The 23,014-nt window shown below is 37.1% G+C and overlaps 1 protein-coding gene and 1 long non-coding RNA gene across 2 annotated transcripts; both read right to left on the reverse strand.

The window, feature by feature from the left end:
- LOC149844108 (uncharacterized) lies at positions 1-1,000 on the reverse strand. The gene is made up of 2 exons (XR_016430956.1): positions 825-1,000; positions 1-213 (listed from the first exon to the last, which is right to left on the reverse strand). It is a non-coding gene; the product is annotated as an uncharacterized LOC149844108 (long non-coding RNA).
- A 3,699-nt stretch (positions 1,001-4,699) lies between these two features.
- On the reverse strand, positions 4,700-8,458 carry LOC149844109 (uncharacterized). Its single transcript, XM_090000326.1, has 3 exons — positions 8,230-8,458; positions 7,948-8,077; positions 4,700-5,810 (listed from the first exon to the last, which is right to left on the reverse strand). Exons 1-3 carry the CDS (start codon positions 8,360-8,362, stop codon positions 4,964-4,966), a joined length of 1,110 nt encoding a protein of 369 aa, XP_089856452.1. The 5' UTR covers positions 8,363-8,458; the 3' UTR covers positions 4,700-4,963.
- Positions 8,459-23,014: the final 14,556 nt, after the last annotated feature.

The raw sequence follows: 23,014 nt of genomic DNA on the forward strand, positions 1-23,014 counted from the left end.
TAGTGAAACCATCAAGCGAGACGTACCAAAATGCCAATGAGGAACAACGTCATATAACAAAAATATCCAAAATCGTTAAGAAATCAAATGTGTGGGGGGGGGAGGATGGATGCCTTTGCTCGTTAGGGATAGATGGATAGGGGCTAATAGTTGCATCTTCCGAAAGAAACCTTCTCCCGACTACGAACCCAAGAAATTTCTCCTTCCCAATTGCTACACAGGTAAAAGAAAAGAGGTAAATACAAGGCTTATTATCTCGATAATCAAGAAGAGAAATGAGGAAGATGAAACAAGAATGAGAGAGAGAGAGAGAGCCGAACTATAACCATCAACATTACGAAACCTACCGGGAAACCAAACACGGGCCCAAGGCATGGCAAGGAGCCCCAAAAAAGGAAAAAAAAAGAAAAAGAGAAATGCAAGGAGAGAAGGAAGAAAGAAACAAGAAGCAAATACAGTTAGGCGACGAGCATCACCCAGGATCATGAATGGTCCCTGGAGGCAGATGGAGTTGCAGATCAGGGATGTTGATGCGGAGAATGGCGTATACGTCCGCCAAAATTAGGTTAACCATTTTGTTGAACACTGCCGGAATATGCCGAAAAATAGCGTTGTTGCGAGTCATCCATACGACCCACCATGACGAGAGAAGCCAAGTTCGCCAAATAATACGCCATTTGTTGCAATGACGAACTGGTTGAGGACCCCACAACAAATCATTGGTGAACGATTCCTGACGCACGCTGACCCCCGGCTTATTCTAAGTCACCTTAAAGATGTTTTGAAAAACAGAGCACTCCCAAAGGTGGGAAATCAGTCCTTACCAGGGTTTAGCGGGAAAGAAGAAGTGGGAATTCTCAGGAATCTCAACATCATCCCGTAAAAATCTTTATTACACAATTTTCCCAAGATGACCACGATGAATTTCTCTCTCTCTCCCTCAACCGCCTATTCCCTCCAAAGAAAAGGAGACGACAGGGTGACGGATCCAGTCATCAGCAATTTTGATAACAAATGCATTAGTGAAATTGCTTATGGGATTGCTCATGTTCGGATCCCAATATGATCGCGATTTCGTAGAACCTGTTTGTTTCACGGGAAAATGGCCCATACGAAAACCCATTTTGATGCCGTGGATGAAACAAACACCCCCAAGGTAAAATTAAAAGGCCTCGCATCAGGGGCCCATATTCTCCCTCACCCTAGGTTTTCACAAGAAAATCCTTTCCTAAGAATCCCTAAAGGAAGAGTTTTTCCGCATAAAAATTCCAGTCCCACTTGGGGCTTCTTGAGGGGCTCGTCTTTCATGTGAAAGACACTTTTCATGAAACAAACAGGCCCTTAGGAGGCGTTTGTTTCATGCTCTTTCATACCTTTTTTTTTATGAAAGAGGACTTCTTTGAGTGAAACAAACATCATTGTGAGAAACATGCCTTGGAGCCTGAAAAATATATGCAAAAAGAGCAACATTTTTATCAAATGTGTTCAGTAGAGATGCATTTGGGATGGATCCAACATGAGGATTTTACAATTTTTAGTTGTTTCATATGTGATTCTGATCTGAATCCCCATGTGTTTAGCTGTTATAGATCTGATGGGCCGAGCACTTTCCCTCTTAAGGGCAAGCTTGAAAGAGAGAAAAATCTCATACGAAAAGAAAGTTTTGATATGAAAAGTTTTTCAAAAGAAAGCTTTTCGCTTGCTTGTGTAGAATGAGAAAAACATAGTGGAAAAATGTGAAAAAATGAGAGAGAGGAGGAGGGTGATGGTGATGGGTGGTAGTGAGATGGATGGTGGTGGTGATCGTGAGATGGTGGGTAGTGGTGGAGAGTGTAAACATAATTTTTCTTTTGGTAGGAAACATTCCTCTCCCCTCCTCCATGGAGGAATGTTTTCTATCAAAAAAGTGTATTTTTTAGAAAAAACTCTTTCAACTAGAAAATATCTCCCATTTAGAAGGGTTGGAAAATCCATACGGATTTTTCATTTTGCATTACTTTTCCTACATTTTTTGCTTCAAAACATGCCCTAAGTGTCACTTTGAAGAAAAAATAGTTTCCCGTGGGTGAGAGTCTAACAAAGGCCCCTTCAAGGTGCATTTATTACAAAATGTACCATGAGAAGATGTGTCACACCTAAGGTTACTGAAAATGCTACAGGGGATGAGAAACCCATTTCTCAAGAAACGGTTTTTGAAATAGAAAACACCATATTTTTGAAACGTGGAAAATGCATTTCTCACTTTAAGTGATACATGTTTCCTATATTTGGGAAACGTGTTTCCCACACTTTTTTCATGTGTTTTCCAAGTGTCCTTTTTGTAGAATACATGTTTCTCATGTTTGATAAGTTTTTCCTTTTCGTTGAACGTTTCCCATTCGTTTTGGACACATTTTTCAATTTGTTTTCCCATTGGTTTTCCTATTTCTCATTTCACATGCACCGGAAAACCCCCATTTCCCGTTTCTGTTCTTCAAGATGTTTTTCGTTTCCGTTTTCCTTTATGCCAACCTTGCACACCAAAACATCCACTTGCAGAAAATTGCTTCTCCCCAGTGGAGGTGCAACGTCCAAGACTCATTCTTTCATATGAAAAGCTATTGGCCCCATAGCCTAATTCCACACAACGTCGTTTCAGCCCCTTATGGAAAAGAGACCTTTTTTTCGTAAAATAAAAAAGTCTGCCTTTTTTTCTTTCTTTTTTGAAAGGCAAGCTGGAGGTTAAGCAAACCCCTAATAGATCTCTCTTAAGCCCCATGTGGCAGAGGGATTTGAACCTTGGCCTTCAGCTTCGCACAAATCCCCGCTTATACCACATGAGATATCACCTCGGTGGTTGTGCTTTTTTTTTCTTTGATCATCGGTTGAAAGAGGTCGGGGTAGGCCTAAGAAGACTTGGATGGAGATGATAAGAAAGGATATGAATGCTTTGAACCTCACCGAGGACATGACATTGGATAGAAATGATTGGAAGAGAAGGATTCATGTGAAGGACCCAAAATGATTTTCTTTTTGATTCATATCGCCGACCCCAATTGTTTGGGATGAAGGCATTGTTGTTGTTGTTGTTGTTGTTGTATCATCGGCTGAAAGAAATGCCCTGTTATGGTTTAAATGATCTAGCAAAGTTGTGTGAATTGTGAAACAAACACTCCCTTATGGTTGAGCCCCATCTCTCAGTTGCATGTAAGGGTGGAGGACGGATACTCAACAAGCTCTTGGGTACCCAGCCTGAAATGGGTTAAGTTTAGACTGGACTGTAGCTCGAACCCGATAAGAGTAGGGTCCAATCTAGCTCGATCATAAACCAGCCATGCCGGGTAAAGCCAAAATAAAATTTCAAGCAAGCCCGACCTGGCCTGGCTTGTTTACTGGTTAAGCTTAAAGGGTCCAGCCTGAACCCGATAAGATTCAGCTGGGCTTCGGATCACATGATCCTGGGTCGGGCCTGTTGGACCTTAACGGGCCTTGGGCCAGCCTGACCTGATGCCCAACCTTAGATCTACATAATGTAGCAAAGTTGTGTGAAGTGTGAGAGAGGGGGGGGGGGGGGGGGGTGCAAATTTTGGGAGCAATTCATGCTGGGTTGAACCTTCATTTCTGATCTTTTTCTACTAGGGAGATCAAATAGATCATCATGCTAAGTCAAACCGGTAAATGGATTCATCTGGGGCTGGTAAATTAAGAACAAGCTGAGCTTGTGCTGATGAGCTCGGCTCATTGAGGTTCAAACTCAGTTCGAGCTCAAGCCCGTCTCAAGATGTCCATTCTTTTTGGGTAATTTAATATAGGCGCCTAATGTATGGAAAATTTCTGTTTAGACGCCGCATTTTTTTAATATTTAAGTTAATGACTAACTTTTTAAGAAATTGCTTACTTGTCCATGTGAGTTTATGTTTTTTTTTTTTGAGAGGAGTTACTTTATGTTCACTTGGCTCTTAAAGTGACAATTTCAAATTTTTTTGTGCAAATAAGATTAGTGGTTTTGAAAGAATGAAGATGGTCTCTCTCTCTCTCTCTCTCTCTCTCTCTCTCTCTCTCTCTCTCTCTCTCTCTCTCTCTTGTTAAAAGTGAATAAGTAGTTTCAGGCAGGAGGTAAACTCATGCAGACATCCGAGCAATTTCTTAAAAGATAATATTTGCTACCCTCGACTGTACCATACTTCTAATAAAAACAGCCTCTTTCTTCGCAAATTCATGATCTTTTTGTAGCTCAACCCTTACGGATATGATCTATATGTAGTCAAAAACATGTTTAAGATTGCCCTATCGTGTAGTATAAGCTGATTTTTTAAGGGCTACAAAATTCAATAGTCCACAACCCATTAAATTTTCACCATCTTTAATATTGAAATTACCCAATTCAAAGTGCATTTCCTAATAAATTGATCATGCTGAATGCATTTGTGAGGTTAAATTGGTCAATTAAAGCTCACATCTGTGAGATTTAGCTAGAGAGTATTGTACTCTAAAGTATAGCCAATATCTCCGTCTTAAAAAGTTGATCATTTACCATAAATATTTCAAACGTGAGTTACCTAAACGTAGATTTGCCATATTTTTTCATTTTGATATGGTAGAACTCAAACTTTATTCTTTTTACAAGTCATTTACATCAAACAATTACTTGACATAGATGATACTCGATGTGCAGATTAGATTGCTCGGGATTTTTTTACATGTAAATTGATTCAAATATCTCTCAAAATTAGGACATTTGTTGTATTCAGTCACAAAAAAATCACTACAACAAATTTTATGATCAAGAACAGACTGTCAGCATTAAAGATCGAAATGTCTTCATGCACGTAGAGAGAGAGAGAGAGAGAGAGAGAGAGAGAGAGAGAGAGAGAGAGAGAGAGAGAGGGAACCCCTTGTTGAATGTTATTTGGTAACCAACAAAGAGAACAGTAAGCATCCAAACTAAAAAAAAAAAGCATCTAACTAGCGATAATAACGATGATTATAGTAGCTTTCCCACGTGATCGTCGTCTAGATCAAGAAGCCAATCTGTAATAGACTCCTGTTGTTCACAGTCCATCATCTGTTTAACACTCTCTTCTTCTCCATCCTCACTCCCCCATAGCCATGAGACTATTCCCCCTCCTCCCGTCCTCAGCTTCTCCTCCAAAGTTTCCCAATCAAAGTCCAACCATTCCTCCACGTTAAACTTTCCAAGTTCCTCACTGTGCCACCCCTGAGGAGGAGGGCTTAGTTCACCATTTGACTCACTACTGGCCCCACTGTCCCTCTCTTGATAAGCATTGAATTCAATGCTTTCCCTACCATGAACACCCAATTCCCCACTTTCTCTCTCTTGTTGCACGTCCGAGACCCAACTTTCTCTTTCTTGTTCCACACCCAGTAACCCCCTTTCACCCCCTTGGTGCAAGCCCAATAGTTCACCCTCTCTACCTTCATTTCTAACAAAAACCTCACTTTCTCTCTCCTGAGTGACACCCATGATCTTACCACTTCCCTCCCTTTCTGACCAGCCCTTGGATGCTCTCCCTTCATTATAGCCCTTGGGTGCTCTCCTTTCATTAGGATATGGGTCTGAGCTCCCATCTATCCCTATTGTGCAACCTTTCTCATCTTTCTTTTTCTTGCTCTCAAGAGTTGTAAGCTTACTGTCCTTACTATCTCTCTTAATCTTGTTCCCACCAATATTTTTTCCAGTATCTATAATGAGAGGGTCGCCATCATTTCCCCTCCTATAGCTGTAAATCTTCCTGCTCAAATGAGAGTTCCAGTAATTCTTTATCTCATTGTCAGTCCTTCCTGGTAAATGTGCAGCTATCAAAGACCACCTAAACAAAACGCAAGAAAATAACCAAATCTTGTAAGGATCCGCTCAAGTTAGGGGTGTCAACGGACCTGGTTTACCCGGACCCAAACCAAACCCTATAGGGTTCGGGTATGGTGATAAATAAGACCTGGGTCCGGAACGAAAGGTTTGATTAATACATTGGCCCAGTGGCATAGCTAGGATTCATGTGGGGGGGGGGGGGGGGCAAATAGGGGTGTAGGAAAAAAAAACTGGTTTGATAGTCGAGGGTTCGGGGGCAGCGCCCCCGATTTTTTTTTTTTGAGATAAAATAAAAAAATGACTACAATTATTAATAAAAATCTATTTCATATGGACAAATCAAACTATTTGATGCAGTCAGGGCTGGGCTGGGCTAGGCTAGGTCTGGGCTACAAAAATGGATAAAAATCTATTTCATATGGAATCAGGGCTGGGCTAGGACTGGGCTTTTAAAAAAAAAAATTAACTGTTTCGGGAGGCAGGACTGGGCTGCCCCCCCCCCCCCCCCACCCCAGCTCCGCCTATGCATGGACCCGGGTATAGTTTGTGAAATTTTATACCAGACCCGAACCCGACCCTAGTTCCGATTAAGACCAGTAATTTTTCAATGTAAAAATGATAGAATAATATGATTTTACGAGGTATGGTCCGGGTTACCTGACCAGTTGACACCCCTAGCTCAAGTGTTTAGTCGGTAAAATGAAAATGAAAATGAAAATGATGCCAAAGATTCCCTTTAGGTGAAAGAAAGGAAAAACAAATGCCAATAAATTTGGCCCTTTTCATATTTAATTGATCATAAAAAAAAACCAAAAACAAATGCACAAAACAAATAAAAATAAAATAATTTACTAAAAGCAGCCCAACTTTTCAGCTATCCATATAAAGTGCCTGAAAACTGACAGACGTAGATGTTACTCACTTTTTGCATCATCCAGTGTTTTGGCCCATACCAAAAAGAAATAAAAAAACATGGCCAATCATAACTCAAAATATGACAGATCTAGCCATTGATTTTTTTTCTTAACGGTTTTACCCTTTTGTTGTCTGAAAAATTGTCTTGGTAAAACTACTTGTATAAGTTGTCACCTAAAAACATTAAATGCCATGTAAGTTGTGGCCTGAAAAGATCAGGTACCATTATTTTTACCAGACAAAAGAGTAAAACTGTCAAGAAAATAACAAATTGTTCATGTTTTTTATATTTTCTAATTCACGGGCAGTTATGGTATTGTGGTAAAAATTACTTCCATCTAAGTGATTTTTTGTTTAAGTAATTACATTTATTTGGTCTATTTTTGTAATTTATGTTTCACAAGACCATAGTGACAAAAGTTAAAAACGGAAAAATCTGGTTTTTCAAAAACTTGCGAGAATTTGAAAATTTTTCATAGATCTCGTGTTTTTTTTGCAAAATCGTGGCAATAAAAAAATTTATAAGAAAATAGCAATAAAAATTATTTAAAAATAAAAATACATGGTTTTTTCACGATAAATAGCTGTTTGAAACATAAATATCGTGTTTAAATAACGGTATTTATGTTTTTTTTATAAATCTCATGATATTTTGAAAATCTCAATGAGAAATTGCCGTTTTAAACTTTCAGGCAATTTCTTGCGACGCGAGATTTTCATAAATCTCACGATATTTGTCACCGAGCACAAGGTACACTTGGTGTAAAATCATTGTGTTCACCTTTGTTGAGTTGATCAAGTTACTAAATTCCCCTCATTGTTAATTTGTTTGACAAAAGACCAAAAGATGAGTTGATTCAATAAAAGACAAAAATGTCATTTTATACTTCAAAGTGTATTTGAAATGCATTTGGATGAAGTGGGTGGTTGAATGTAATAACCTAAAAATTGTGCAGCTTTTTGTCCATTGTTCAAATTAAGAGTAAACTGCAAAATTCTCATTGCAAGAAATATGACATATTGGAGAAAGTTGTTAACTTCAGTCATGGTGCAGGAGTAGTCACCACTACAGTTAGCAGACGAAACAACTCTATGCAACTCGAACCAGGCCGCAGAGCTCAGCTTCATGACAATTGGTTTAGGCCAAAGCAACACAACTAAAGGGCAAACTAGGTGTTGTTTTTAACCAAGTGTTATCATGGTGATAGAGTTCAGTTTTATACCTATTACCCAATGACCTATGTAGCTTGAAAATGATCTCGTCTTCCTCCGGGGAAATGTTTCCTCTCTTCAAGTCTGATCTAAGATAGTTGATCCATCTTAGTCTGCAACTCTTCCCACATCTCAACAACCCTTCAACACAATGCAAAAAAGGTCAAACATTTCTACATAAATAAATGATATATCTGATATAACTTTGACAGACAACATTACCAACAAAAAAAATAATTCTAGAGTAAATATATAAGACTATTTAACTAATGAGTAGGAGTGTATCTCCCAACCTGCATTCTTTGGCAATGATCTCCATGACCCTTCTCCATTTTCTTGTATGTACTTCATCAAGATCTCATCTTCTTCAGCTGTCCATCTCCCTTTCTTCAAGCCAACTTTCTCACAGCAAGGTGCTCTTCCCATTCTAGAGAGAGAGAGAGAGTATTGCTTGCGTATGAAAGTGCTATGCAGTTACTACTGTATGCAAAGCTTGAAGGGGAGTAAGGAGCAGGGTGGCGTGAGAAAAGAGGGAGTGAGCGAAGGGAATAATAAAGAGCGACTGCGCGGAGGGCGTGAATGGGATGGTAGCGGCGGAGAGGAAGCCACGAGATCAGCGGGAGGGGCAGACCTTATCGTGTTCAATGCAAGAAGTACGAGGGCTTCAGACTCCCACGTTGAGGGGGCACGTATTAGTAGGGCCATGCAGGCCATCACCATGCTGGCATCCAATGACCACATCAATTTGCTTTTATTAATTCATCCACCCGTCACCCTAATATTCAATTCTCTCTCTCTCTCTCTCTCTCTCTCTCTATATATATATATATATATATATATATATATATATATATATATATATATATATATATATATAGACAGATTATATTTGATCATATCGCCATTACCTATAAACACTTTTTTTATTTTTTATTTTCACTTTTTTGGTTGTTTTTTATGAAACTAAGTGATCTACATGTTGCACTCAGCCAGAATAGGCTCTTGAATAGTCTGATTGTGAAAACTAAAGCCAATAAAAAACAAGTTGAGAGTAAGATACTTATTTTTTCTAATTAAATGTTAGTGTATATATACACAATTATAGACTAACGATAATCTTGAGTACAACTCATTCACAAGGATACCTCCAAATCTGATGGAGATAAATGAAGAAAAAAATATCAAATGGAGTTGCTTAAAACAAATTACACTAGAAGAAAAGAAGTTCATTATAAGAAAATGGTATAAAATATCAACAATAATCAACTCCTCTTCTTGCGATATGGCCTTCCTAAATGAACGATAATTTAGGATAGATAGTAAATCTCATTACTTACCCTCAACCTAATGCATATACATTATGAATGCCTAGGTTGCATAATAAACTTAGAAATTGATCTTTACTAAACAAATCAGCTAATTGAGATTTTGTTCCAACATGAGCTATCTGAATCCTTTCTTGCTTTATTTGTTCTATAACAACATGACAATCCAGTTCAATGTGTTTTGTATGCTCATGATAAACTGGGTTAGCCGCAATGTGCAATGCAGATTGATTGTCACAAAACAAGTCTACCAGCATAGAATGAGAAACTTGTAAATCTATCAAAAACAAATTGAGCCATGTAAGTGCACATATTGCATTGTCCATGACTGTATACTCTACCTCAGCTGATGAATGTGACATTGTGGATTGCTTTTTGGTTTTCCAAGAAACAAGATTCGTTCTTAGGAACCTGATACAGATCATCTTGTGTCTGGGCAGGCTGTCGGCATCACAATAAGCTCGTAGACACAAAGGAGATGAGGTTGACAAAAAAATTCCTTGCCCCAGATTTTTTTTAAAGTATCTTACAACTCTTAGGGTTGCATCCATATGAATACGTTGAGGCACATGCATAAATCTGCTGAGAACATGAATAGATAAAGTAATATTGGGTCTTGTTATAGTTAGATAGATTAACCTTTCAACTAGACACCGATATTTGGATATATCATCAAGAGGTTTGTCACCATGAGCACTTAACTGAAGTCGTTGTTCCATGGGGAAATCACTAGGCTTGGCTGCAAACATCCCTGTTTCATCAATAATTTCAAGTGTATACTTCATTTGAGACAATCATATTCCTTCTTTAGATCTGGCAACTTTAATTCCAAGAAAGAACTTTAATTTTCCCAAGTCTTTCACTACAAGAAAAATGTGTATTAGCGACGGACTCTATCCGTTGCTAAGCCGTCGTTCATCCGTCGCTAAATACGTTAGTGACGGATTAGCAATGAATAGCGTTCGTCACATAACCCTAGTCACTAAACTGTGGCAGAAATTATCTGTCGCCAATCCATCGCTAAGTAGCGATGGATTGGCGACGGATCATGTCCGTCATTAATCCATCGCTAAATAGAGATTGATTTGGTTATACGACAGACATTATTCGTCGCTAGTTTAGCGACGGATTAGCGAGAGATAATATCCGTCACTAAATTTAAAAAAAAAAAAAAATTTGCTCCCTACTAGGCGGTATTTCGACAACAATAGGTCAGACTTGTACCGCACCACACAGCCACTGTGGGGTCTTCTGCACATAACCGATGCACTCTCTGGTGCCCTCTCGACTGGGTTCCCCACTTGTCCAGCCCGACCCGCCACTGCAAAGAAAAATAAAAGCCAACAGAGAGAGAGAGATCTTTCGTCATCGGCGTCGGAGAGGACGTATTCAGCGATCTCGCCCACCTCGCTCATCGCCTCCCTCTAGTCCTTCACCTCCTTCATTTCGGATCGGACCTCGCTCATCGCCTTCCTCCAGCCATGCAGACGGCCAATCCCTCTGTTCTCTCCTCGCCACTGTTTGATTCCTCCGTGAGAGCGCGAACTCCCTTGAGATAGAGGGCATCGCATAGACGCATCGCGCCGTAAAGGTCCTGTCGCCACAGCAACCCTCCTCCGCCACAGTTATTCCGGCGAGAGTTCTTTTGTCCGACGGACCTTAGATTTCGGTTGTCACCTGCGAGGCTTCTCGAGGAAGCCAAACGATCTGAAAGAGAAGCACACGCTTTAATCGAACGATCAGTTTAAATTTTGCACGGGAGAGAGGGGAAATTTTGCGCCCTTGGCGGGTCGATTTAAATAAAAAATTAGCGACAGAAAAATTCCGTCGCTAATTAGCTATAGATTAGCGACAGAATATTTCCCTCGCTAATTCCGTAGCTAATTAGCATTTTTCTTATAATGTTTTTTGATAGAAAAATTCTCTCGCTAATTAGCTACAGATTAGCGACAGAATAATTCTCTCGCTAATTTTGTAGCTAATTAGCATTTTTCTTGTAATATTTTTTGACAGAAAAATGTCATCGCGAATGCATCGCTAATTAGTGACGGATTCGCAACAGAATTTTTTCTGTCGCTAATTTCGTAAATATTTTGAATGTTAGTGACGAAGAGTTTTCTCTCGCTAATCCGTCTCAAATTTGTGATGGAAAAAATCCATCACAAATTTTTGTCGCTAATTAGCATTTTTTTTGTAGTGTTTTATATGGAACTGATGGTGAAGATATGACTTTATATGATCAATTTCTTGATCATCGTCGTTGGCCAATATTAAATCATCAACATTCACCAAGAGAGCGACAAAGTGCCGTTTCTTTTGATATGTAAATAGGGAGTAGTCTAACCTTGACTGAACAAAACCAAATTTAAGTAGGGTTGTTGAGAATTTTTCAAACCAATTTCTCGGAGCTTGCTTAAGCCCATAGGGTGACTTATTTAATTTGCATACAAGATGCTCTCCCTGTTTGTGATATCCTTGAGGCTAAGTCATATATACATCTTCTTGCAATTCTCCATGTAAAAACAACATTATGGACAGCCATTTGATGGAGCGTCCAATTTCTAACTGCAACAATGAACAATAAGTAATGAATAGTAGTAAGTTTTGCCACAGGGGCAAATGTCTCATGGTAATCCAACCCTTCCTGTTGAGCATAGCCTTTTGCCACCAACCTGGCTTTGTACCTTTCTATTGATCTGTTAGATTTATATTTAATTCTGTACACCCACTTGTTTCCAATGGGTTTAACGTCATTTAGTATTTTTATGACATTCCAAGTGTTATTCGCTTTTAATGCTTGAAGTTCAGATTGCATGGTTTTTTGCCAAAGAGGATTTTGGACAGCTTGAGAAAAAAAAGTTGGTTCAAACTCACTTGAAAGAGAAACAAGAAAGGTTTTATGTGAAGAAGAGAATTGATCAAAGGATACATACTTTGATAAAGGAAATCTAGTACCTTGCCTCAACTTCAATGTTGGTTTAGATGAAGAATTAATAGCCAAACAATAGAAGTTTTTAAGTAAAACAGATGGTTGTCTTGGACGTGTAGATCTTCAAACTGTTTCTACGGTTTGAACTGATGAATCAGTGATATTTTGGGTTGGTTCAAGATTTGGTTCTGGAGTAGGTTCAATTTGAGAATTTTGATATTCATTGGTCTCAACTGAATCTGACGGTTCATGAAGTTCATGTTCAACAATTGGTAGGATAGGTTCAGGATGATTTTCTGGTGTGTTATGAAATGGAAAAATATTTTCATGAAAAACAATATCATGACTAATGACAAATTCATGATTTTCTAAATCATATAACTTATATGCCTTTTAACCATAAGCGTAACCTAAGAAAACACATTTTTTGGCTCGAGAATCAAATTTAATTTTGCTTTGATTGTAATTTGTAGCAAAACATAAACAACCAAAGATACACAAATGAGCATAAGAAAGATGTTTGTTAAAAAGGCATTCAAAAGGTGTTTTTTCTTCAAGCTTTGATAAAGGAGTTCTATTTATAGGGTAAGCCGTGGTCAAAACACATTTACCCCAAAACTTAAAAGGAAGATTTGCCTGAAAACGCAAGGCTCTAGCAACTTCAAGGAGATGCCTATGCTTTCGTTTAATAACTCCATTTTGTTGAGGAGTTGCAACACAACTATATTGATGTATGACTCCATATTCAGCCAAAAAAAATGTATTACAATTGAAAAAAAAAATTGAACCATTATCAGTTCGAATAATTTTTATTTTTGATTGATGTCGAGTGTCAATCAAACTAAAAAAACTTTTAATCAAATTTTGAGTTTCAAATTTATGCCTCATCAAAAACACCCAAGTATATCGACTGAAATCATCTACTAAAGTTAAAAAATAGTGTGACCCTATGATGTCTTGAGCATAAGGACCCCAAATATCTTCATGAATCAGATCGAAAGGCATTGAAGTTGATATCTCACTTAAAGGAAAAGGAATGCATGTTTGTTTAGCATGCAGACAAATGTCACAAAAACAATGTTTGTTTATAAAAATACCCAAATCATAATCATAATTTTTTTTTATCTTTTTGGGGATGGATGTCCGAGACGACAATGATGTAAGTCAAAAGTAAAGGTATGAAAACTGAGGCTTATAGGGATACTATTTGAGCTCTTCAAGTGATATAGGCCATTTCGTTTCTCATTCACTCCAATCATCGTCGTCATGGCAAGATCATGTATGACACAAGATTGAGGAAAGAAAGTAACTGAACAATTCAATCTTTTAGTCAGTTGACTAACTATAATAAGATTAAACTGAAAAGATGAAACACATAAACTTTATCAAGAGTAAGATTGGGACCAATCTCAATTGAGCCTATGTGCAACACATGAGCATGATTTTCTGTAGGCAGTTTAACAGAAAGAGAGCAAGAATCACAATTAATATTGGATAAAGAACTAGAGGATTTAACCATATGATTGCTAGCTTCTGAATCAATGATCCAAGGAGTGGAAGAAGGTGAGTTAAGGGTAGATGATAAATTGCAAAATTGACAACTGGCGAAGACTGCTTGACAAGAGCCAAAATCTGGTTATATTCTTTCATAGTAAATGAAGGAACACCACTTGATGGAGTCATCACTTGATCCCCATCTGACATTTTACCAGATTGAATCACAAGAGGTGAATGAGTAGCAACATTTGCAATGGGATTTCTTGATCCTCCTTTGTTTGAAGTAGGAAAGCCATGAAGCTGATAACATTTATCCTTTGTGTGACCTGTCTTATGATAATAAGAACACGTGATCTTAGAGTTTCAAAACTTGTTACCACGTGTTAAAGAGTTCTCTTGCTACTGGTTCACCACCAACGCTACACGTTCAGTATTAGATGATGATTGCAAACATGTTTCTCTTTGTTTATCTTCTTGTAGCACAAGAGCATACGCCTTGGCAAAAGTGGGAAGTGGCTCCATAAGAAGGATTTGTTTGCAAACCACATTATAAGTCATTCAGTCCCATCAGGAACTGAATGACTCTTTGTCGCTGGTGTTGTAAAATTTGATCATTTACCGCACCACAAGTGCACGAGTGTGCAGGGCAATACGACATGAATTCATCCCACAACGCTTTCAGTTTAGTAAAATAAACAATCACAAATTCAGAATCATGTTGGAGCCTAGAGATGGCATAATGAAGTTGATAGATTCTTGGCTCTATGCTTTAAAAAAAATGATCCTTAAGATCGTCCCACACCTCTTTTGTTGTAGTAGCATATATGACACTGCTAGCAAGTTCACGTGTAAGAGAGTTTAACAACCATGAAAGCACCATATGATTGCATATAGTCCATAATGCATAATCTTTTGAAGTAGAATTGGGTTTAATAATTGTACCATCTACAAAAACCCAACTTATTTTTGGTGCTAAGGGCCATAACCATTGCCCTACTCCAAGTGAGATAATTTTCTCTATCCAATGGCTGCCTCACAAGGACCGATCCTGGGTTGTCCGAGTGATGCAGATAGAAAGAGCTTGATGATTCTACAGTGGTTGTCGCGGAACTTGAACTTCATTATGTAGCTGCGCCACTTGCTATTAGATCTTCAAGAGGTTAAATGTCAAAAAAAAATAGTGACCTTCGATGGAGTAGATGGGAAAAAAAGCTAGTTCAACAAGCAGATGTCCAATACTCAATAAACGGTGGTTAAGTAGGGTCCCACAAAACACCAAAATAGAATCAATATGTTGTTGCAGGAAGCCTGATAAATGCAGACTGATGAAAGCAGCAATATGCACACCAGACGAGGTCAAGATGTAGCAGTAGTAAGACTGATGCACTCAACAGTGTGCAGACTGACACACACAACAAAAACAAACTGACAAATTGCAGCAAGGAGAGGTCTCTCAAGCTTTGATACCATGTGAAAAGCGAAGCCAAGAAAAAATAGTTTGAGAGTAACATGCTTACTTTTTCTAATTCAATAATAGTGTATAGATATACACAATTACAGACTAACGATAATCTTGAGTACAACTTATTCACAAGGATACCTCCAGATCTGATGGAGATAAATAAAGAAAAAAATATCAAATGGGTACAATAGTTGCTTAAAACAAATTACATTAGAAGGAAAGAAGTTCACGATAAGAAAATGGTATAAAATATCAACAATAACCCACTCCTCTCCTTGTGATATAACCTTCCTAAATGGATGATAATTTAGGATAGATAGTAAATCTCAATACTGATTAGGACATGTAGGCAAGATTTTAGAAATTAAGCTTAAAAAATTGACAACCTATAACATTTAATACTTTCCTGATCATAAAATTGTGTTTTTTTATATATAAAAAAAAACATGATCCAAAAGCCGGTTCACATTATTGTGAACATGTTGAATCCATCTACGAGGCTGGAGTGGATCAGAACAACCTGTGCGTGAGAGATTTAGAGGCATTTGTATGTAGTGGCACTATTACCAAATGGTATCATAGAGAGTGCGTAAGAGAAATGGATAGGTGGTAAATGATACGTGTTAAATGGGGTTTTCTGCCCTTCCGGTGTTTTTTTGTAGTTTCAACCCCATAAATGTGTTGAGCATGGTCAATTTATGAGGAATCCACACCTGGATCATGTGTTTTCCATGAAAAAAAATATTTATAACCTCAAAAATTTACAACAATTTTGGACCGTTGATTTTTTGAACCTTATAAAAAACCACCCATATGTTAGAATAAAACATTTCAAGAGCTGATCCCTATACAATCAAGTACATAGATCACATATGTACGACGAGAATTTAAAAATAAAACAAAAAAACCCTAAAAACCTAACCATTACTCTCTCTCTCTCTCTCTCTATATATATATATATATATATGTGTGTGTGTGTGTGTGTGTGTGTGTGTGTGTGTGTGTGTGTGTGTGTGTGAAAAAGGTAACATCAAACCCCTTGTTGCAGTTGAATGCTCAAACGTGTAATCGCTCATTGAGTGCTTGAAAAAACAACCTTAGTGATGGTCACTCACTGCTGCTAAACACCCTTTCAGCTCAATTTATGTTGTGCCACTGATTGTGCAATCAACGGTACAAGCAACATCCACTTTTGATTAAACTTTTTGGGTATTCAGTGATACACCTTTATATATATACATATATATATAACACGAGTATATCATAGGTGCTTGAACATTAGGTGATTGTGATAGGTGCTTGATGGGGTTTTCAGGTTTTTTCATTTTATTTTTAAATTCTGGCCATACAAATGTGATCTATGTACTTGATTTTATAGGGATCAGCCCTTGAAGTGTTCGATTTGACATATGGGTGAATTTTTATAAGGTTTAAAAAATCAATGGTCCAAAATCTTTGTAAATTTTTGAGGCTCCAAATATCATATTTTTCATCGAAAACACATGATCTATGTGTGGATTCCTCGTAAATCAACCATGCTCAATACATTTATGAGGTCAAAACTGCAAAAAAAATACTAGAAGAGTAGGAAAACCCATCAAGTACGTACCACAAACACCTAATGTTCAAGCATCCACGCTCTATACTCTATATAACACCAATGAAGTTATGGAATTATAGAGCTAAAAATCATGCGTTCAAGTTGTATCGACTCAATCTAACTATATAGATGTGTTCAACAAGCTTTGTATGACAATGATAAAAAATCTTTGTATGATAATGATCAAAACTTTAATTGTGTTTATACTTTTTTGAGTTATGAAATTTTGATAGATTGTGGGCTGTTGATTTTTGAATCTCCTAATAAACTTGCTTATATGTCAAAATCCTATCATTCAAAACATTTTTCTATTAGATAACCTTGTAGATCACATCCATAAGGTCTGATTTAAAAAAAAATAAAAATTATGAAAAAAGGTAATTTCTATTCACTAGTTTCCTACCTTCATTAGCACCAAATGTATAACATCAACAATTTGTACTAAATTTAGCATCATTCATCTCTGATTGAAATAATCAAAACACCACTAAAAGAATGATACTTAAAAATATATATTTATTTTTACGGCTGAAAAGGTTGCTTCATTTTTCAAATTGAAGTTACTCAAGGGGACAAGTTATATGTCCCCCCCCCCCCGAACACACGCTCAGTCGGGTGTACAGGACCCCACATACACCTGCAGACGAGTATACAACGGTGTACGGGGGGTTCCGAGCACCACGTGGTGCTCAGTCAGGACCCCAAACACGCACTGTAGCTACAATGCATGTTCGGGGGAGAAGACGCAACACCCTCTCGTTACTCAAGTATATTGTGCTACTTTTAAATATGAATTTGACTTTTTATAAAATAAAAATACTCAATGTACTCCAAAATGTAATCATATATTTTCAAAAAATGCTACTGTTTTTAAAAAATATTTTGATTATTTTAACATAAAAGGTTTAACAATAAATAAACACACGCACATATATATAAGGCAGTTCCCTTTTATAGTGGGTGGCTTTTTAAAGGAAATAATGCATTTTCTCTTTGGGGCTTACGTGGATATTCCTGTTAACTTGGTTGGATGTATCTTGCATTGATCCCCATCGATAAGGCTGATGTGTTACATATGATACCTGGAAAGGGGAAATGGGACCTTTCATGCTCTTTTTCCATGCTTGCTTGAGGTGGAGAAGAAATGACGTTGCATATGTGTAACATAAACAATTTCTTCGATATTCCATATGGTGTGATGAGATAAACAACTCAGAGTAATATTCATTAATGGTGGCCCCATATTTCGTGATAGAGGACAGCGAAGAGTAGTCCTTAACGATCTTGGACAGGGACAAGTACTTTTCCCTGCTGGAGCCTGCCAATAACTCCTCCCAACCCTTTTAGAGAAATAGTTAATAATAAGTTTCTTTTTATAATTTAAAGAAACTATCTTGCTTGTCAGAGTTTATTGCCATAAAATCTTATATCACCTTTGCCCACTAAAGAATACACCATTAGACGAGGGACATAATCATGATTACTTGGAAGCTTCTTGCTACATGAAAAAAATTGCTTGAGAAGGGGAAGAAAGGAGGGAAAGCTTTGGGAAATCCACTTACAAAATATAGAAAACTTGACTCCTTTAAATTGGAAGTATGCTTCCTTTTCGTTTTATAGTTCAATTCTCTTTTGCTTTCTTAAGATTTTTCTCACTTCTTATCACTTTCTATTTTCTTTTCCCCCGCTTCCCATATTTTTATATTAGATAATTATATTTTTTTATTACAAGATTGCATGTTGGTTTTATATTATATTTGTGTTCATTTCATTTATTATTTGCTTTTGCTCATGCTTCATATTGCTTTTTGTGTTTCTTTTTCATTTTCATGCACTTGCATAATCACTTCATAACAGTATCCTGCCTCCGGCTCCATACTAGGTTTTAGCATTAGCTTCCCAGCTTCCGCTTCACGTATCGCTTCTTATATCCATTATGTTTTCTTGTAATTATGGGACAAATATTGAGGTTTTTGAACTTGTGACAGTATCAATTTGGTGTAATTCATGAGTAACCCTTACCAAATGAGCAAAACCCAACAATAAGTTGAAATCTTCATTAAATGAAAAATCCCTTGCCATGTCACAATGGAAAAGTCATGTCCTGAGTGGAACTGGTGGAAGTCAAACCATTGAAGCAATTTTAGTCCACCAAATCATTTTTTTTGTGCATACGAAATTCCACTTGATTCCTTAGTTTTACATATTATTAACAAGTTTAATAAGTACATGTGTATTCATCCCATAACATATGTTGAAATCTAAAATTAACTTGTTTGGTGAAAATTTGAACAGTTTTGCTCAAGGTTATCGGAAACGCCTATGGGCTTGGGGAAGCGTGCTTCTCTGAAATGCACTTCATAAGTGCAAAATGCACTTTCCCAAAACACATTTTGAAAGTGTGAAATGAGTAGAAAAGCATGCTTTTGTTTCCCACTCGCTTCCTCGATGGCTTCTCACTCGCTTATTGATCGCTTTTCACTCGCTTCTCAATATTCTAACATAATTTTTTTCTTTTTTTTAGGTTTGGAGCCTTTAACAAAATTTTTTTGCCTAATATTAAGAAAATTAAATTCTTATTTGCTTTCAACTTGAATCCTAAGTCACTTTCCTCTTCGCTTCCTAAGACGCTTGTGATTCGTTTCTCTTTTCGCTTTCGAAACGACTCTCGATTCGCTTCTAAGTCATCTCGCCCTTCCTGTTTTATAAAATTTTAAAAGTACCTCACTTCTCGAATTGCTTTTCATTCCTGCTTCCTTGACTGAAACTTTGGTTTTATTTCTTATTCAAGGTGTTAGTTAAACCAACTAGAATGTGATTAAAGAACCTCTAAATAAAGTTTCATGAACCATGTTTGTTGGTAGTAAAAAACTTAACTCTAAAAGCTTGAATATCTATTCAAAAGTTTTTGGCTTACTTGCTCTATCTCATGGATTTTAGTTGTCGTGGCTTTTTGGTAATTATTGATATGCATGTGACTATACACAAAGGTACTCAGTTTGAAAAAGGCATGTCCCAGCCAAAGAGTGCTTGGCCATTGACAACAAGCTACTAACCCAAGATAGACAAGGAAGCTTTGGCCACTCACTAGTTGGTAAGTGAGCTGGCCGGGCCAGCACGCAGCCTCTCTCTATATATATATAACACAAAATACATTATATATATATATATATATATATATATATATATATATATAATATACTAAGCTCAGCCCGATTAGGCCCACATGCAAGCTGTGAGCAAGGTTTTTTCTAGTGGGCAAGCCTGAACCAGGCTTTTGGTGCAGCCCATCAATTGATGAGTCAGGCTTTGACAGGGCCGACCGCTAGCATTGAGACTTCACTTAGCAACATATGAAGGCAAGATCGAAGTTTGAAAAGCCTATGTCCGCTAGGCTTATGTGATGGTCGGCCTTATAAAGCTTCATCAACTGTGGACATCAATCATTCCTTACTTGGAGGCAAAAAATAGGCCCTCCAAAATTGGTTGGGTCATTAAGTATTGTAAAGTCTAAATGAAATGTCTTTAATGGCAAAACAAAATTATAATTTCGCTGAAAAGGTGATCTGGCTTTTTTCTCATTGAGAATCATTTAGCTTTTAAAGTTTCACTATTCCATTAGATTGATAATGAAGGAACTCCCATATCCCGCAGTTCAAAGGATATACATAGCACTGGTTAACTTTTCTGATTAGTAGAAAATACCAAGTATCTTGTACCTCATACTTTGTAGGAAAAGGTCTGTTTGGACTGTGACATTTTTAGTGGTTTTTAACTTTTTGTAGGATGTGAGAGTAAAATGATAAACTATGGTTAATTCTTGCATGTGAGAATTTGTGTTGCTAGTGAAAAAGTGTCCTCAACTTAACGCTCCAAAATCTTAACTCAAAATTTTAGGAAAAAATATTTTTTTTTTAAAACTTAAAACAACGAAAAATGATATTTTTCATGCAAGGGTTGAAAGACTCTGGAGCGGGTTACACGTATGAATCAATAGTGTAAAAATTAGAGAATCATTCATGAATCATTTATGAATCATTTATGAAAACTATAATGATTTATATTTCTAAAAGTAGTTATTCACAAAATGCATTATGATGAATAAAAATGGCAGAGTTATAATTACATAAGCACTTAGGATCAAAATAAAATAAAATCATAAGTCTAACTTTGGATCCTTAGAGGTCCAGGTTTTCGACGTCGCCCCTACCATCTATTATGCAGTATATCAACTACCTGAAATTTCTTTAAATGACCAGACTCATGAAAGCCTGGTAGGTATACACCAATCATAAGTAATTACATAACATTAAAATATACATTTCATATAAGATGTCACATTTTATCAAAGCATGATACATTTCAATATAAAATGTCACAGTTCATTAAAGCACTATACAATTTAACATAATTTATTAAGGTATAAAATAGTTTAACATAAAACAATACGATATTTTTCAAAATTAATAACTGTAAAGTAATATGCAACTTTATTCAGAATATGACTATGCATTATCATGTCATATTTTTGTTTCAAGATTGTATAAATAAGAAGGTCTTTGTTTCTCTTGATTACATTCTCTTTGATACATGGGGGTATACAACACAACAAAAAATAACACTTCGAGCATTCATTATGTTATGTATTTTAAGTTTTCCAAAGGTCTAACTGCCTGGGGTCCAAAGTAGGAGGTCTGACACCAGGAAGAGTTCCCATAATGGTAAATGTTTACTATATGATGCATCCTAAACTAGCTGCAGTAGTTGAAGATCTATCACCTATGGCACATTGATAGCCCCGATCTCCTAACCTCTGAGTAACTAGAGACCATCGAGACGCTTCGCTCCCATAAATATAATATTATCACTCGAGGCTTGTACCACCTACCTTTAGACTATAAATCTGAATAGGTTCAATGTTCTTATTAAATAACTATATGACATAATATATGCATGGCACATTTAGGAGTTGAGGGTTTTTGTTTTGTTATGTTATTCATATGTACTCAACCTATTCAGTATTGCTCGAGTGCTTTTATCCCCAACGAGCACTCTGCCTATGAAGGCGAATATTATAAGTGTGAATACACATATATTTTTCATGATATGGTGTCTCTTTTGCACCTCATGGGTTCATATCAACTCCAAGCACATGTATGAGCCAACATAAGTATTGTATGCTTATATTACATCACATATCACAATGTCATGCACCAACATCCCTAATGGCACTATATGGGTTCTTTGAACCCTCAACTCCTAAATGTGCCATGCATGTATTATGTCATATAGTTATTTAATATTTTAACATGCAAACATAGCTAGTAGGGTTCTGTGACCCATAATTCTAATATTTAAGTTTAAACAATTCACTACATATAGACATCATTACATGTCAATTCTAAAAACATATCATCACATGTATTAGCATTGTAGTACAATTACATGTGAATCATAATCTTCCTCATAAAATAACATATGAAATTCAATCATAAGAAATTTTATGCATGCATTATTAAAGTTTATAAAGCCTATGAAAGCGCGTAAACATGCAAAAGCTTGTAATTATATAAGAGCTCATAAATATTTCAAAAGCTTGTAAAAAGCTCATAATTATTTTAAAAGCTCATAAATATTTTAATAGCTCATAATTATTTTGAAAACTCATAAATATTTCTCTTTGTATTTTCCATATAATATATATATATACATATAAAAATGAGTATATTTATATGTAGTATATAATTATTTGAAAACTGATGTAAGGACCTTACCTCATGGTTCGTGTAGGTCTTCAAGGAGCGGGAAAAAACCACGATGGAGGTGGCAAATCCATGTGACACTCAGCTTGACTGGGTGCAACTCGGTTGAGCCGGTTGCAGCTCGACTTCGGTTCGGCTAGGCCGAGCCAACTCAAATAAAAAAGGAGTTGAGAGAGGGCTGCGGGACCCTTAGTGGTCGCCGGTTGGGTTGGAGGAAACTGGGAGGAGGTGGCGAGTTTGTTGCTCCCTTACTGAAGAGAGAGAGAGAGAGAGAGAGAGAGAGAGAGAGAGAGAGAGAGAGAGAGAGAGAGAGAGATTGTGATGATGGTGGGAGTTGGGTGGTCATCCGGCCACCTCGTTCATGTAGGAGGCAAGAGAAGTCTAATGGAGCAGTGGTGCTCAGTGGAAGAGGAAAAAAGTGAGTGAAAAGGGGTGGCCTAGGTGGAGTGGCATCGCCGACAAAGGGGCTGGCGGTGGGTTTGGTTTGTCGGAAGAGAGAAGGA

The sequence above is a fragment of the Nuphar pumila genome, chromosome 3, assembly GCF_984573655.1.
Source record: "Nuphar pumila chromosome 3, dmNupPumi1.hap1.1, whole genome shotgun sequence".
Classification (NCBI taxonomy): domain Eukaryota; kingdom Viridiplantae; phylum Streptophyta; class Magnoliopsida; order Nymphaeales; family Nymphaeaceae; genus Nuphar; species Nuphar pumila.